The sequence below is a fragment of the Grammomys surdaster genome, unplaced genomic scaffold (genome assembly GCF_004785775.1).
Source record: "Grammomys surdaster isolate TR1022 unplaced genomic scaffold, NIH_TR_1.0 126182, whole genome shotgun sequence".
In the NCBI taxonomy this organism is placed as follows: domain Eukaryota; kingdom Metazoa; phylum Chordata; class Mammalia; order Rodentia; family Muridae; genus Grammomys; species Grammomys surdaster.
Genome location: NW_021620988.1, coordinates 2,592,402 through 2,608,922, shown reverse-complemented (window position 1 = coordinate 2,608,922; position 16,521 = coordinate 2,592,402). Strand labels below are relative to the sequence as shown.

General features: G+C 45.7%; 1 protein-coding gene across 1 annotated transcript in view; it reads left to right on the top strand.

The window, feature by feature from the left end:
- The first annotated feature begins 3,379 nt into the window (after positions 1-3,379).
- The window catches only part of Sh3rf1 (SH3 domain containing ring finger 1), a 162,584-nt gene continuing 149,442 nt past the window's right edge, over positions 3,380-16,521 (top strand). The window contains exon 1 of the mRNA XM_028757740.1: positions 3,380-3,866. Coding sequence (XP_028613573.1) covers positions 3,474-3,866 — 393 coding nt within the window. The 5' untranslated portion in view covers positions 3,380-3,473. The remainder of the gene's footprint in view (positions 3,867-16,521) is intronic.

The window sequence follows — 16,521 nt, the reverse complement described above, 5'->3', positions numbered from 1 at the left end:
TTTTTTTTTTTTTTTTTTTTTTTTTTTTTTTTGGTTTTTCGAGACAGAGTTTTTCTGTGCAGCCTTGGCTGTCCTGGAACTCACTCTGTAGACCAGGCTGGCCTCGAACTCAGAAATCCACCTGCCTCTGCCTCCCAAGTGCTGGGATTAAAGGCGTGCGCCACCACTGCCCGGCGATCTTCAGTCTTAATAACCCCAAATGGGTCTGTTTTCTGACTCTGACTTTCTAGTCTGCCTAGCCTTCATTTCCAGTTTCTGACGCAGTGTTAACTGGGCCGGTCACTTTCAGAATGTTGTTTGTAGATAACTATTTGTCTCCTCATTCTCTTCATCCATTTTCCCTCTTGCCTTTTTCAGCTCAATCTGAACAGATACTTGTTCTCTGTCTAACCGGAAAGGAAGTGGGCAATTATTTTTGGTATTCATACAGTATAAGTCTCAGCATATTAATCTCTTTAGAACAAAGTTGGGAAGGATGACATAAAGAGCTGTTGTGTGAATGGAATTAATACGTTTAAGTGTTTAGCACGGTGCCTGGCTTAAAGTGACTGATAATTGTTACTTGCTATAATTTTTTTCTTGAATGATCCTCATTTATCTCGAATGATTTAGCTGTGGCTCTAGTTGGAGACGAACTGATAACCTGAGATTCCTTTTCAAATTGTCAGCTTGGTTGGTGGTCTGGCAGGAATTTCATACATAATCTCTCTCTTGAAGTAACTTTTGGTAAAATGACAGTAAGTATAAAATCATACTTCTTGACAACATTTAACTTGTCTCTGAAATAAGTACAAGCCTACACACACACACACACACACACACACACACACACACACACACATCCTTGGACACCCCTTTTTGCAAGCCCACACTTCAGAGTATACAGGTGTGTGCCCGGGGCAACAGAAACAGATTACAGAGATGATGCTGATGGCTGCCTTCAAGGCGCAGATAAAAGAGGTACCCCCTAGCCAGCTTCAAGGCGCCGGCCCACCTGGGTCAGACTTTGAATTCACCCCGTTTTAGGTAGGTAGGAAGGAAGAACCTTCCCAAGATTGGCTTTAATCTTCCACCAGTTTTTCTAGTTTTTTTTTTTTTTCCTTTCTCATTTTGAATTTTGGGATCGGCAATCTCCAGACTTGCTTGGATTTGTCTCCCTTGGCTGCTGCAGATGTGGGGGCCGATCGCTGGGTGGAGAAGGCGAGCCCCGGGATACATAGGGTGGTAAGTAGCCCGGACCTCAAAACTAAGGGGGTCTCACTTTTCTCTCTCTGCATCCACCCAGGGAGTGTGAACGCTCAGCAAAGAGCGATCGGTTCTCGCCAGAGCCACTCCCTTCCCTGGCCACTGTGAAGAGTCAGTCTCCAGGCACCGGCCAGGCGGAGCCCGAGGCCGGCAGGGCGCCCTTGCCCTAGCCTCTTCCTGGTCCCTCGGCGCCACTCCCACCGCCCTCCTCCCGGGTAGCTCCATTCGCTCCGGGCGCGCGTAATCGGGGCGAAGGCGCGGGTCCCCGAGCCTCCCACCCCGTTGCTGCGTCCCCGAGGCTCCCGCGCGGGTCCCCGAGCGGCGGGCGGCGCTGTGGTGCGTCCCTCCAGTCCCCGGGCGCCCGCTGCGCGCGGCCTCTGCCTCCTCCTCCTCCTCCTCCTTGGCGGAGTCTCGTTCCCCCGCCCTCCTCGCTGGGCGGGTGGGAGGCGGTGGCGGCGGCGGCGTGCTGTGCGAGCGCGCGCAAGGGGGGCGGCCGAGAGGAGGCTCCCGGTGCCACCGCGGCGGCCGAGCCACACGGGCAGCGGGCTCGGCGGGGCCGCATCTGCCAGCGCTGCGGGGCCGCGAACAAAGGCGAGCAGCGGAGGCGCGAGGTAGGGCGCGCAGCGAGTAGGGGACATTGGGCGCGGGGTGGTGGCCGGTGGTCGCCGCATCCCGGTGGTGCGCTCGGGTCGGTCCCCGCGCTTCCCCTTTGGGTCTCCGGGACCTACCCGGAACGAGTCCCGCGGCTTCTCTTCGCCTCTTCCGAAGCTGCCCGGCCTCGGGGCCGCACTCTCCCGGGACGCAGCCCGGTCCTTCCTGCCTCCGGGGTGGCAGTCTCTGGGGACTGTCGCTGAGCACATCCCCGCGGGGTCGCTAGTCTGCTTCCCGCCGCACTCCGTGGCGCTGACTTTCACCAACTTAAGGCTGCATCTTTATTTTTCTTTAAGTCCTTGAAAACTTCCACCGATCGGTGTTGGGTAATTTTTTGGTCCTGGGTTTGACCTAAAGGGAGGCTTGAGAGGAGGCAATTGGGTGAGATCCCCTGTTCCTTGGAGCTACCCGGCCTCAGCCTCAGCTGCTAGGTTCAGCTCTGTCCCCGGTTGGCGTCACCTGGCTCTGGGGTGTGTCTGTGGCTAGCACCACGCTACGGGGTTGGGAACTACCTGTGCCCCACCGTGGGAAGAGGGGCGCACCCTGCCTCTCTCCAGAACCGACTAGCCAGGAACAGCTGTTAGTATAGCCTCCAGATCCTTTCACACACCCTCCTCCTAGGCACCCACATTTAAACATTGATTGGGGTGGTGGTGGTGGGGATAGCGACACACCAACTGGCTTCAAATACTCTTTTCTCCCACCTCCTAAAGGGCCCGGTTTTTCAAATTGTACCCCGAGTTTTCAGCCTAGCATTCATTCCATTGTCGAATTCTTGGTGATTATTTTGCTAGATTTTTCTGAATGGGATTAGGACAAGCCGTTCAGAAATCTGTTTCAGAGTTTGTCAGCCATGCTGGAAAGAGTGATTTTTTTTTAAAGCTATTTTCAAGCAGGTCTTGGTTATCTTTTAGAATTGCCGGGCATCAGCTCTGTTATTTTATATCGGCGGCGGCGGAGGGGGGTGTCGTTGGATAAGATTAAGGTGTTCTGTTCTCAGACAGGGAAGAAACATATGTATTTAATATTGAGATCATTTACCACAAGGATCACCCAAGGCAAGGCTTCTTAAATGATAACGGTGGCTTAAAATTTGGGAAGGTCGTTGCATTTAAAAGTATTGTTTTAGATAGAGGGAACTTTCAGTCGATTTTGCTTAGGTTCTCCAGTAAGTTGAGGATTTCATTAGGCAGCCAATATCAGTCCTTTATTGCTTTTTCGTAAACCCTGTTTATTGCTTGCTAGTTATTTCTGCCCAGTGAGGTTCTAGATATCTTCAGGGATTAATGGGGACTCGTTTAAGAAGCCTGTTTTGTTTTTAATTGTTGACTTTGGAGCTCAGAAACCACATTCCAAAGCCAAGCTGGACTATGCAGAGGAAGCACTTTTGTGTACTTTTTGGTTCTTGGCTCCACTGTGAACTTTTCCCCCAGATAACAACAGTCATTTTTCTCTTTCCTCCCCTCTCTCCCCATAACTCCAGAGCAAAGTCTGAAATGGATGTTACATGAATCACTTTAAGGGCTGCGCACAACTATGAACGTTTTGAAGCCGTTTTCTCACTAAAGTCTCTCAAGATGGATGAGTCTGCCTTGCTGGACCTTCTGGAGTGCCCCGTGTGTCTAGAACGTTTGGATGCTTCTGCAAAGGTCCTACCTTGCCAGCATACGTTTTGCAAACGATGTTTGCTGGGGATTGTGGGTTCCCGGAATGAACTCAGATGTCCTGAATGCAGGACTCTTGTTGGCTCTGGGGTTGACGAGCTCCCCAGTAACATCCTACTGGTCAGACTTCTGGATGGTATCAAGCAGAGGCCTTGGAAACCCGGCCCTGGTGGGGGCGGTGGGACCACCTGCACAAACGCATTAAGGGCACAGGGCAGCACTGTGGTTAACTGTGGCTCAAAAGATCTGCAGAGCTCCCAGTGTGGACAGCAGCCTCGAGTGCAAGCCTGGAGCCCCCCAGTGAGGGTGAGTAGCTTGTAAGGGAGGCAGTTGGGTGAACACAGGTGGTGATGATCGACCACAGCTTTTCTGTATTAGCTTATTTTCCAAATCAGCTCAAAGAAGCCACACCTACCTGGGCAGATAGATTCAACCTCAGAACCTTATTTTCTCTTGAAATAAGACTGTATCCGACATAATAAATCTTGTTTAAGATCTTCTCTTATAGTCTCTATTGTCTGGTAGGATATGTTTTAGGAACTAGGTATCAAATGTTCATTAAAAGGAAAATTTGGTATGGTCTCACCCTTTTAATGGTCCTGAGAGAATCCTGTGTGTGTGTGTGTGTGTACATGTACAAGTATATATAGTAAGTATGTATATGTGTAAATCATAGGTAACAAAGCAAGCCTTAATTTTTATGCTGCTTAGATCCATTCTGGTGGTTTTGTGAATGCACAGTACAGAATATGGTTGGAGGATTTTTTAACAAATCATGGCCACAGGTAGCAGCTTCGTTGCTGTAGCAACAGAATGTCACATAGGAGTACACTATTACATCTAGCTATACGCTGGGCTCTGTAGGGAGTGAAATGAAATACTCCATCAAAATGATTTTTTTTCTCCTTGGTTTTGGCAGAAATAATTTAGGTGAAGTTAAATATTTCTACCTTTACTACAATTCAATTTAGTAAATGAAAATTCTTAATGAATAGGAATTATGTTTCCCTTGGTCGTTTCCTGGTATGATGTGCTTTTGTTGTTTTTCATGAAATGAGACATGGTCTTTGATATCTGGACAACAGAAGTCATTCTGTTTTGGTTGGAAGATGCAATTTTGATAATTGGCCATATATTTGGCAAGTGAATGGATTTTTTTGTCTGTTTGTTTTTCAAGACAGGGCTTCTCTGTATAGCCCTGGCTGTCCTGGAACTCACTCTGTAGACCAGGCTGGCCTCAAACTCAGAAATCCGCCAGCCTCTGCCTCCCAAATGCTGGGATTAAAGTGGTGGCGTGTGCCACCACTGCCTGGCTAAGTGAATAGATCTTTATAGTCTCTTAAAATTGTTATTGTTTTAGATTTTAAAAATTGTTATTTGTCTAAGTGTTTTGCCTGCACATGTGTATATTTGCACCACCTACGTGCCCGATGCCGATAAAAGTCAGAAGAAGGAATCAGATTTCCCAGAACTGGAGTTAGGAATTGCTGTGAGGCATCATGTGGGTGCTGGGAGCTGAAGCCCAGTCTTCTGCAAGAGCAGCCAATGTTGTTAACTACTCAGCTAGCTCTCCAGCTCTCAGTCGTTTTAAAGAACATTTTAAAGCTGGCTGAGATTTTTTTTTCTCAAATATTTATAGTTAGAACCTAAAACTGATTGCTTTCATTTAATAAATAGCTACCCACTAGGATGGTACTGTATAGTCTGAGCTGTGGCTATCAGCTCGTCATTGCAAATGACATAAATGATAAAAATACTTACATCACTAGACGTAAAATACATAAAGTGTCTTAATCACTGGTACTGTTTGGATTACTAGAAAGCAGCTTTATCATTAGGCTCCCGGGTTTCTTTAGATTCATATATATGATGCATGATTAATGTATAGATATTAAAAATTGGCCTTGGATGGCTTCCTTCCTTTCTTTTCTTCCTGTAGCCTGGGCTAGCCTGGAATTCACTATAGATCTCAGGCTAGCCTCAGACTCGTGCTCCCACCTTGGTTTACCAAGTATGGGATTATAGGCATGAATTACCCTGGCTTTGGGAAGGCTTGTCTGAAAATATCATTAGACTTCTTGTATCGTACCACATTTACTGGTACCTTGATTAGTATATATGGGCTAATGAATATTTTAGTCTCATAACCAGTGATGGGGTTAATCATTTCTGAGACCCAGAGCCAGGTCTGCTTGCCCTAATGGACAGGGAAGGTAGATTTGCATCTTTGGAGAGTTTTTTTTCTTGTTAATTAGACCTGGAGAGAGTGGCTTCTGGCTATGAATTCGTTTCCCAGTTGTTGCCTTACCTGTTGGGAGGAATGCTATGAATGTCTGATTGCTGATAAAGGAATTTAAGGAGAGGTTCAATCAAGCCCATTTGATTTTAAATCTTCTTTCTGATGTAGGTATTGACAAGGAAAGTAAAAGGCCCTGCTCCTTTGCCTGCTGGCCAAGCTTCCAAGATGGGCATTTACTTTTCTTGGCTATTTGGAGATTTCGATCATGTCGATATTATTTTTCTGGTTTCTATGATTCCTAGTTTGCTTCCTGCTTTTCTTTGACATATTACAGATGCTTTGCAAAGAGGATCAGTTGAACTTGAGCCTTATTAGTTTGTATAAAAGACTTGGGGACTTTGTGGAGGGTGGAGAAAAACAGACAGGCAGAAGTGTTCAGTCTGAGTCCGAGTAAATGACATCATCATTATTAAAAAATGATTTTTTTCCGGGTTAAGTATTCACAGCAGCCCAGGCTTCATGTATAGAGAGGGAGCACCTGAAAGGTAAATGTGCTCCCAGAACCTGCTGCTTGACAAAGTTAGAAATTTGTATCGCACACCGTGTGGAGGTTGTAATGTGCCCCTCTGGATACTTCCCGGAGGTGAGTGACTACAGTAACTCACCAGGGCTCATTCTCTTTGCTTAGATGCTCTGACACAGCTAAGCGCCTCAACCAGCCTGTGGCCACATGTGGAAAGCTGAGAGTGAGACCATGTGGAACTTGCTTCAGCTCACCAGTGTTGCTCCGTGTTAGATTGTACCCATGTGGCCTCCTCATGTTTCTAGCCGAGGTGGGTTCAGTGCTACCAGCAGATTCAAACATTTCCAATGTGCGATCCACATCTTATTCCCAGAACTTTAGTGTTTCCTGCTTAGGATGAGGAGGAAAGGGGTCCCTTCCTGTTGGACTGGAGTCACCATGAGCTCTGCTGTTTCTTTAGTTCAAGCAAAAAGAATTCCCCATGCATTTTGGCCAGTGCCAAGCAGGTGAATGAACCCCAGGGAGGGGGTGACTAGATATTGTTTCAGTGGATAAAAACTATATATCTGGCCAATTACAGCTGTTATATATTTGCTTGATTATATATATTATCTAATAAATATGTATCTATATGTTTTATTTATATATTTATATATCTACAGAATAGATATCTATTGATTATATAAGATTATATACATTATCTAATGAATGTGTCTATATATGTATATGTATATGTATATACATATATGTATATACATACACATAGAAATGATGCAGAAAATAAAATGTTTAAGTAATTTCTATAAGATTGTAACCCTCTAGGAGAATAATTTCTGCTTTCTATAGTTCGTTTGGGTTTGTCATCTTCTTTACTTATTTATTAGATGATCTTGCTATGTAGCTCAGGCTAGCCACGAACTAGGCTTCTGAGTTGAGGGTTTTTGGGTGTTGCTGTTCTGGGCCAGATTGCATTCTTCCAGTAAACTGCAGGCTGGCTGATGACGGTGAGGCCACTTACAGATTCTGCTCCTGAACTTCAGAGTGTGAGGTCCATCTCACAGGCGAGATTAACAGCATTACAGCAGTGCAGGGGTGTTATAAACATGGTAACTTCTATTCCAGAGAGGCAGCAAGAGGGGAGAGAAGGGCTTTGAGTTCAGGATAAAAGTAAACTTGCTTATATTCGAGGTCCTCAGAAGCTTCATCCAAGAAGAGGCCTTTGAATGGAGATCTGAGCAGTGAAGTGTTAATCCTGTGAATGGGGGATGGGCAGGGGGAGGGACAGAAGGGAGGCTCACTGACAGGAAGTGAATATGAACTCGGCAAGCCATGGGGACAGTGACCTAGGACTAGGTTTCAAGCATGAGAGCAAACAAGGACCACAGTGGGATATGGCCAGGCTGGGAGGATCAGTAAGGCTTTAGAACAGGTAGAGCATAAGAGGTTGAAACCTAGATCTGGGACCATAGGCCACATTTCCTTCCCTCTGAAAATGGCAGCTATGCTCTAATTCCTTCATGGCCGCAGCTGTACTCCTTTGCCTCCCTTAAATGTTGTCTGTAGAGGTTGGGGGTTGTGTCACTCACACCTCCTCTTGTGGAAGTACTGACTGCAAGTACCTCAGAACATGGCTCTGTGCAAGGAAGTACTAACTCCAAGTACCTCAGAATGTGTCTCTCTGTGGGTAAGTACTAACTCCAAGTACCTCAGAATGTGTCTCTCTGTGGGGAAGTGCTAACTCCAAATACCTCAGAATGTGGCTTTCAGTGGGGAAGTACTAACTCCAAATACCTCAGAACGTTGCTCTGTGTTAGGATAGGACCCTTCCAGTGGTGGTGAAAGTGGGTAAAATGAGAAGCCACACATGTGACTGGTGTCCTTAATGGAAGAGGTCATGGCACGTAAAGACACACGGGCAAGATGGCTGACCACACGCTAAGTGGAGAAGCATGAGAAAAACCCATTCCCAGACCTTAGCCTTGTTCCATTGATGCTGTCCAGTCTGTGGTATTTTGTGGCAGTAGCCAAGCACCCATTTCTAAAGTCAGCCCTTGGCGTGACTGACAAGTCAGCCCTTGGGGTAATTGACAAGTTAGCCCTTGGAGTGAGTGACTTCTCATCCTGCTGCTGATTCAGTCAGTCCTGGTTGCCCACAGAGATTTGCCATGGGCCAACCAGTCCATTTATGTCTTTGTTTGTGTTGAGAAGTTATTCCAGCCCTCCCTACCCCTTCAACTGGCTAAATTACCTGGTATGATTTCGTAAGCTAGGGCAGGAATTTCATGAGGAGATGGCTGCTTATGTCACAAGGTGCCAAATAGAAAATTCTGTCGACAGAAGAAACCATTTGGAGGGGAGAAAGATTTCCCGCCTCCCATACTGTGACTTGAGTTTGGGGAGGCTGGCGGACACTGGTAGACATACTGTTGTCTATGGCATTTCGTGACAACGCCAGCAAGAAGGGACCTGAAGGAAGGGTCTTGGAGAAAGCGACACAGCTTGCTTGCTCTATGTAGACGTGGAAGGACTAAGATTGTCCCTAGACTGTTTGGTGTCCCAGGATCCAGCAGGTGCCTGTGGAGAACTTTCTAACTCAGTTCTGTGCTGGGACAAAGGCAAGATCAGTGCATGTTTTGTTGAGAACATTTAGATGGGCCTGTGGTGGGAGGTAGGTAGAATGGTAAAATTCACAGGAATCGGCAGATAAGCCACCATAACTCAGAAGTACCAGGCTTTGGAATGAAATGATCGTGTCTGTGTCTGAGGGTGTGGTCAGCGGTCACTGATTAAATACATAGAGTGGACCAAGCGTGATCCAGACACAAAACTCCTGTGAATTTCCGAATGTCCAGTACAGATACTGTCACTGGAACTGACATCTCTGAATAGATGGGGGCGAGAATCTGTAATAACTCATCCTTGATTTAAGAACACTATCTAATGAGGTTATTTGCCTGAGAACATTTCAGAATGGCCCAACTGAAAGAAAAGGTAAGATTCTCCCCCCACCCCTGCCCATGGGCATTTGTTGCAGATATTAATTTCGTATTTTATTTACCCCCTTGATATCTACTCTGTGAATCATGCAGGTGTCATCCTAAAACTCAGTGGATGGAAGGAGCTGGGATACGCCCTTCCCTCTTTGGTGGTGATGCAGGTTAGACCCAGGACCTCACACCTGCTAAGTCACTGCTCTGCTGCTGAACTAATTATTCCTCATACCTCTAAGTCTCTTCAGTGTGGTAGAAGGCAGGACTAGGGAGGGAGTCCTTGGCACTCACCTATTGATAATTTAAAGAGCAAAATGCTTTTAAATCACACTCATCCTGTGATTGAGGACACCTTTCTGGGGACAGAGTGTAGTATTTGAGAAATGAAAACGTAAATTTTAAAATAAGAATTTGAGAACAATTTTGTTTAAAAAATTTCAACCTTAGAAAAGTATATGCTACTATATGTGTGTGTATATACATATATACATACATACATACATACATACATACACACACACATACATCTAATTCTACATCATTTGGTAGACTTTTGTGTATGTATACAGTTAAGGGCTTGAGCTGTTTATATAAATACTTGCTTAGTTGCAGGATCGTTGTTTACTTTTTCTATGGAATCCTTTCATGTTGGAGCACAGATCAGCTTCATCAAATGATCTGTGTGGAACAGGCGTGCAGAGACGTGCACATAGTGTGAGTGTACCAGTCGGGACACACCAGGCTCCGTTCATTTCAACATGATGAGAGTAGTTTTCCTATTTTAAAAATTGAAAATAAAAGGGGGCTCACAGTAAGGCATTTAGTGGCAGAAACTGGCGTGTAGAAGGTAATTGAAGCTTCCAGTCTTTGTATTCCTAAGCCAAGAATGACAACTGTAAATGGGTTCACGTAAGCCCTCCCTCCCATCTCCCAGAATAAGAAATTAACGGAAGTAATCCATACGTGACACTCCGCAGGCCTAGTCAATGCTATTACTTGGCCAGCTTTCTGTATCTTTTCAGTCACCCACAGGGAGGCATTTGCTGTCAGTACTCTCATGTATAGATGTAGGAAGGACAGCTAGAATACTTTTGATGACGAGTTTGAATTCTAGCTGGTCAGGGGCAGAGCTGGGATTCCACCTTAGATCTGTGTCACCCCAAATGCTTCCCTCCTGTACATACCTCCTGGGACGCAGTCTCCTTGGGTCTTGTTACTTTCACTGGAGAAAGCGTTCTTCAGCCATAGCTAGTAGCAACTCTTCTCAGTGCCAGCTACCTGTGAGTGTGTAATTGTAGAAAAACTATGTGTGGGAGGAGGGGGAGCAGGGTGCGAGTTAAACTCTGCTATGATGCCAACGGACAAGGAAGCAGTCAGTATACCTTGGAGGGTATAAGCTGTGGCCTCTGTTTCCAACACTGCAAGCCAACCAGGTTTCATTTCTTCAGTGAGAAAGTCCAGGACCTTTAGAGACTCAGAGATCTGCTTCAAGCAGGGCAGGAGATGGGAGGGGAGGTGCTTGGGGGTGAGGGTACAAGAGGCTGAGTTAAACTCATTTAAAAAAAATCCTTTAATTTTTTTCTTTGACAGTTTTGTACATGCATATGCTATAGTCTGGTTACCCTCCCCCCTTCCCTCTCCGGGTTACATTCTCTCCTGTTCTTATTAACCTGATTACACAAGTCTCTGTTGCACACCCATGTCTTTCTGTTGTTCTTGGTGACAACTGTGTTTAGCCAGGGCTCTTTGTTAGGACCTATCCCTTGGAGCCTGATAGGCTCACCTGTGGGTACAGGAGTGAGAAGCAGTGAGCGTCTCCCAGAACCTATCAGAAAAGGGTCCTCTTTGATTTTCAGAAGCCTTTACAGCCTGACTGAGGACACACTCAAAAGGGACATGACGGTGTGTGTGGCCAAATCGAGGGGGTGAATGGCAGCCACGCTCTGGAGAGCCTTCCTGGGACGTTCTCCTACCCTTTGATGTGTTCACACTCCCGTTTTTCGGTGCAGTCTCCTCACAATGCGTACACTAAGGATGGCACCTGCTTCTCCTGCTGATAGGTTGCTCTGTGGAGACATGTGAGGACTGAGATACAAATGTTTTGAAGACTGGGAAGCCTGTGGCAGTCGAGGTAGTGTTGTACAAGTGTTAGCTTTTCATTTGGGGTGGCGAGAACCTGAGAGAGAAGAATAATAAAAGGATAACAATACAGGAAGGCAGAGTCTGGATGCACAGCTACCCAAATGCAGACAAGAGGCAGGGGTTCTCTGTCAGTCTCTAGGGTTATTTTTTCCCCTTCTCTCCCTACAGTCCTGTGCTCATTGGGAACGTCAGTCATGTGCCCAACGCTGAGAAATACGTTCTAAGGAATGTATTGCTGTGCACTTTGTCATTGGGAATGTCATAGAGATATGATGTCAGTCATTCAGAGCTTTTGATGCAGTTGAAAAAACATGGTAGATATGTGCGCACAGGCATGTACATGTGCATACGTGTGTGCACATGTATACATGCGGTTGCTTGTGTATGTGGAAGCTAGAGAAAAACCTCAGTGATATACTTCATTGCTTGGCTACATCCCTCTGTCTTAGAACTCACCAGGTAGGTTAGGCTGGCTAGGTAGTGAGGCCCAGTGATTCATCTGTCTTCATCTCCTCAGTGCTAGGATTACAACCATGTATCACCATGCTTAGCTTTTTATTATTGTTGTTATTTATTATTGTTATTATTATTATTATTATTATTATTATTATCATCATCATCATTACTACTACTGCTGGTGCTGCTACTACTACTACTTTTTCTTTTTGGTTTTTGAGCCCTGGCTGCCTTGGAACTTGCTCCATATACCAGGCTGGCCTTGAACTCAGAGATTCTCCTATTTCTCTGCCTTCTGAGTCCTGGGATTAAAGACCTGTGCCACCACCACCCAGCCTATGCATAGCTTTTTAAATATAGGTTCCGGAGATTGAATTCAGATCTGTTTGCTTGCAGGGTGGGCATTTTACTTACAACTATCAGCCAAACCCTGGGTAAACATGTTTTATAGTAAACTTTTCTCTAAGTAGAGAAAATTCTAAATATGATAAGAAGCAAACTGAATTCATAAACCAGGAAGTCATTTGTTAATATCACGTATTATATGCTCTATGTAATAAGTTTTTTAAATGGGCCTGGCAGCGTCATTGCTTTCTTTACACAGGCTCCATGAGGATTATGTACACTAGTGTATTATGACAGCTTCTGTGTTCCTAGACCAGAGGAAAATCTTTCTGCTCCATTGTCATCCTCTGGGACCACCATAGACTATGCAGCCTGACCTGGGCCAGAACATCATGGCACCTGACTATATTCTCATCTTTGGGTGACTGAAGGAGAAAAAGGGGAGAAGAAAATTGACTGGGAAGGGGTAGGCAAACTAAGGAAAGAAAAGAAAGGGACTCTGGCCGAAGGTCCCCTCTGTTCTTGGGAAAGTCCTGTCCTGGAGACTTTTGCTCCAGTCCCCACTCTGGGCTTCCACCTCCCCAGGAGTGGAAGCACCACACTTTGTTTACTGTTCCGTCTCCCATCCTCCAGTGCTGCCTGCCTCGTCTTGTAACTACTGTTTGTTCTTTGGGAGTGGCTAGAGGGGTAGGGGTGTCACCTGGGAAGGCAGAGGAAAACAGGGAAGGGGGAGGGGGAGGGCTCTGTCTTGAGTTGCTTTCCCGGATCACTTTCTCGATTTTGTTGCCCTTCCTTCCATAATTAGCTGATGGTCTCTGAAGGGAGAAGTAAGATCAGAGGTGTAAGCAGGCAAAGGAACCAGTAGCCTCTGTCAGTTCTAGACTCTTTCCCCTTCCCTGCCCCCCCCCCCCCGGGGGCCCCCCCCCCCCGTTTTTTCTTTCTCCTTGTCAAAAGCCTCCCTTCTGTAACACTCGCCTTTTCCTCTCCCAGAACTGTTTCTTCCAGTATAGTCGGCATTTACTCCTTCACCGTCCCTCCAGTCTGTTACTTAATATGCTTTCAGCAAATCCATGAGTATGTGGAAAGACTTTTCCTTTAAGGTCAAAGGGCAGAGTGCATTGCAGTTCGCTCTGTAGCAGGAGCCTTGATAAGGATCCGTAATTGTACAGTGACCCGGTGCATATTACACTGCGAGACCGTAAGTGGTCCACACAGTGCTGGGTCGAGCAGGGAGCTCATGCAGCAGGCGAGCTTCTACCTCACAGCGAGGTATACTTACCATAGAAATAGGACCAGTAGCAACTAAATAGAGTGAGGAACTCAGCAGGCAAGCCTTGCTTATAAAACAACGCAGTATCGTGGGGTATAAGGAGGGTAAAAATACTGCGTTCCAGACAGCCCTGCCGGTAAGACTCCCTCTGAGTCCAAGACATCCTTCTTTGTGGGTCCCCAGTCCTTTCCAGGACGTGTGCCTGCCAATGCCTTAGTCAAGAGGGTGGTAACAGTTGCTTTGTGAATGATGACATATGGGTTGCTGTAAACACGGCCATTTTAAAGATAGATGTGTGAGTGGGCTCTTAGGGTATCTGGGCAAGAATGGAGGTGTCACTTCGGATGGGTGACAGTAGCAGTTAAGTAGACAATTTGCATCAGCGGGAGAAGTGAGCAGCAGGAGTGGGTGCAAATGAGTTTTTCAGGCACATTATATGAAGTACAGAACAGCCAGGGCCGTGGAGTTTGAGGGTGTCCCGGTTAGCCTAAGGAAATACATTCTTACAGTTTTTCCCTTTTCTTTTTCTTTTTTTCTTTTTCTTTTTCTTTTGAGACAGGGTTTCTCTGTATAGCCCTGGCTGTCTTGGAACTTAATCTGTAGACCAGGCTGGCCTTGAACTCAGAAATCCGCCTGCCTCTGCCTCCCAAGTGCTGGAATTAAAGGCGTGCACCACCACTGTCTGCCAGTTTTTTTCTTTTAAAGATCAATGTATCTTAACATTTTTATTTATGCATATTTGTGTGTGTCTGCATGTGTCTGCAACGTGGATGTGAATGCCCTCAGTTGTTAGCCGCTTGCCTTCCGGTGCTAGGGATTGAACTCTGGTCTTCCGGAAGAGAAGCAAGTGCTCTTAACAGCTGAGACATCTCTCCGGCCCCTAAAGGTTTTTGTCATTGTTGGTTTTTTTTTTTGTTGTTGTTGTTTGTTTGTTTGAAGTGTGTGGCCTCAACCCATTGACCCATTGAGAGTACTGCAGAAAAAAAGGAGGTTTTGTCGAGTATTCTATATTTTGGTCCTCTTCTCCCTTCTTCTCTCCCCCTACTCCCTGTGTATATGGAATTTATTGAACCCTTGACAGGATGCAGTCCAGCTAATCTATTAATGGCTGACTGCGAGTGGAAAGTCCAAGCACTCGGTAGTTGCTCAGTCCGCAAGGCTGACTGTCTTGGCTGGTCTTCAGTAGATGTTGGCAAGAAGTGGACTCTAGTGCCAGTGAAGGACTGGGTGTATTAGCAAGGCAAGGGAAAGCAGACAAAGAGCAAAAGTCTCCCTTCTTCTCTGTCTTTGTGTAAAATGCCAGCAGAGGACATGGTCCAGATTAAAGGTGTGCCTTCTTGCCTCCAGATCCTGATGAAAGACGTGTGTCTTCCTACCTCAAAGGTCTGTGACTAAAAGTGAATTCACCCTCTTCAAGCCAAGCAAAACAATCTTTTACAGTTGTGCCCTCCATTTCTGGACTGTAGTTCATTCCAGATGTAGACAAGTTGACAACCAGGAATAACCATCACAGGGCCTTAAATCCAATTAGACAACCCCACAACTTTGTGGGATTTGTATTATGGCACCAGCGTCTGTATCAGGCCTTGCTTCACGTATCCCAAGCTATCCCTGAACTTGTACTAGCGCTTTTTCCTCAGACTCCAGAGTGCTAGGCTTACAGGAGTGAGCCACAGCATTCAGTTCATACCTAGTTTAATTTAGGTGACAGATTAGTTACTTGGCTTGTGGTGCTGACAAAATGGTGGATGAGGGCAGTTTAAGGAAGGAAAGGATCATGATATGAGAGTACAGTCTATAATGGCTCGAGCGGCATGGGAACAGGAAGCAGGAGGCAGCTGACCAGCACATTGCATCAACATTCAGGAAGCAGAGAGAGAAGGATGCTTGTGCACACCTAGGCTCTTTGTTTTATGCAGTCTGGGTCGCCAGCCCATGGAATGCATTCAGGATGGTCCTTCCTACTTCAGTTAACCTCATCTAGATAATCTCTTAAAGGCAAGCCTGGAGACCAACCTAATCTCCATCTTTTACAGACCTGCCCAGAGACTTTTCTTCCAGCTATTCTAGATTCTGTGACTTTGGCACAGTGCTGACCATCACAGGGAACGTACCCCGCATGGCATATTGGAAATGCCTCGGGTGAGCACTGGAGTTGTGCAAGTTTCCTGGAAGTGAGCAAGCACTAATCATTGAGAGCTGAACGTTAGATACCTTAAAAGGACTTTCAACTCATATAGCACTAAAGCTAGTCTGGGATAGTTTACATTTTTTGTTTGTTTTTTAGGCAGTTTCAGCTGGTCTCAGACTCCCCATTTGGTCTTGAACTCTCCTGCTTCAGTTTGTAACCTCAGATATGATGACAGGCATGCATCAACATGCTGGCTATAGATTTAAAAAAAACCCATAAGCACATAGTTTTTCTATGTGCAGTAATTGAACATTAATAGATATAGTAAAATTGCATTTCAAACACTAAATTTTCGTTTCCCCAGTCAATCCCTAAGTGGGGTTTGGTTACTGAGTTGCTCATCCCTGTTTTAATAAACTCATGTTTCAAGTATAGGTTGTGTTGACCTACTGCCAGCTTTTCACATGCGCTGATGTCCCCACAGTAACACAGAGTAGAGGAGCTTGAGTCTATAAGGCAAAATATTTTTGGCAGGAGTAATTCCTTTTTTTTTTTTTTTTTTTTGCTAGTATCAGCACTCTCTGTGTTATCTGTTTTCATAAAACAAGTCCAGAATACTGGAAGATACAGAAGGTGTCAGTATTGTGTGGACTGATGTTGCTGGAACTGAAGTTGGTTGGTGGCACCATCGTGTTACCTGTTTCAAGGAACCTGGTGTTCTCTGACCTATACTAATGTGCCATGGCTTGTGTGTGCCTACACTCCCAGATAGGAACTTATACCTCTCCTCCTACACACACACACACACACACACACACACACACACAAACACACACACAAACATATACACACATACACACACACA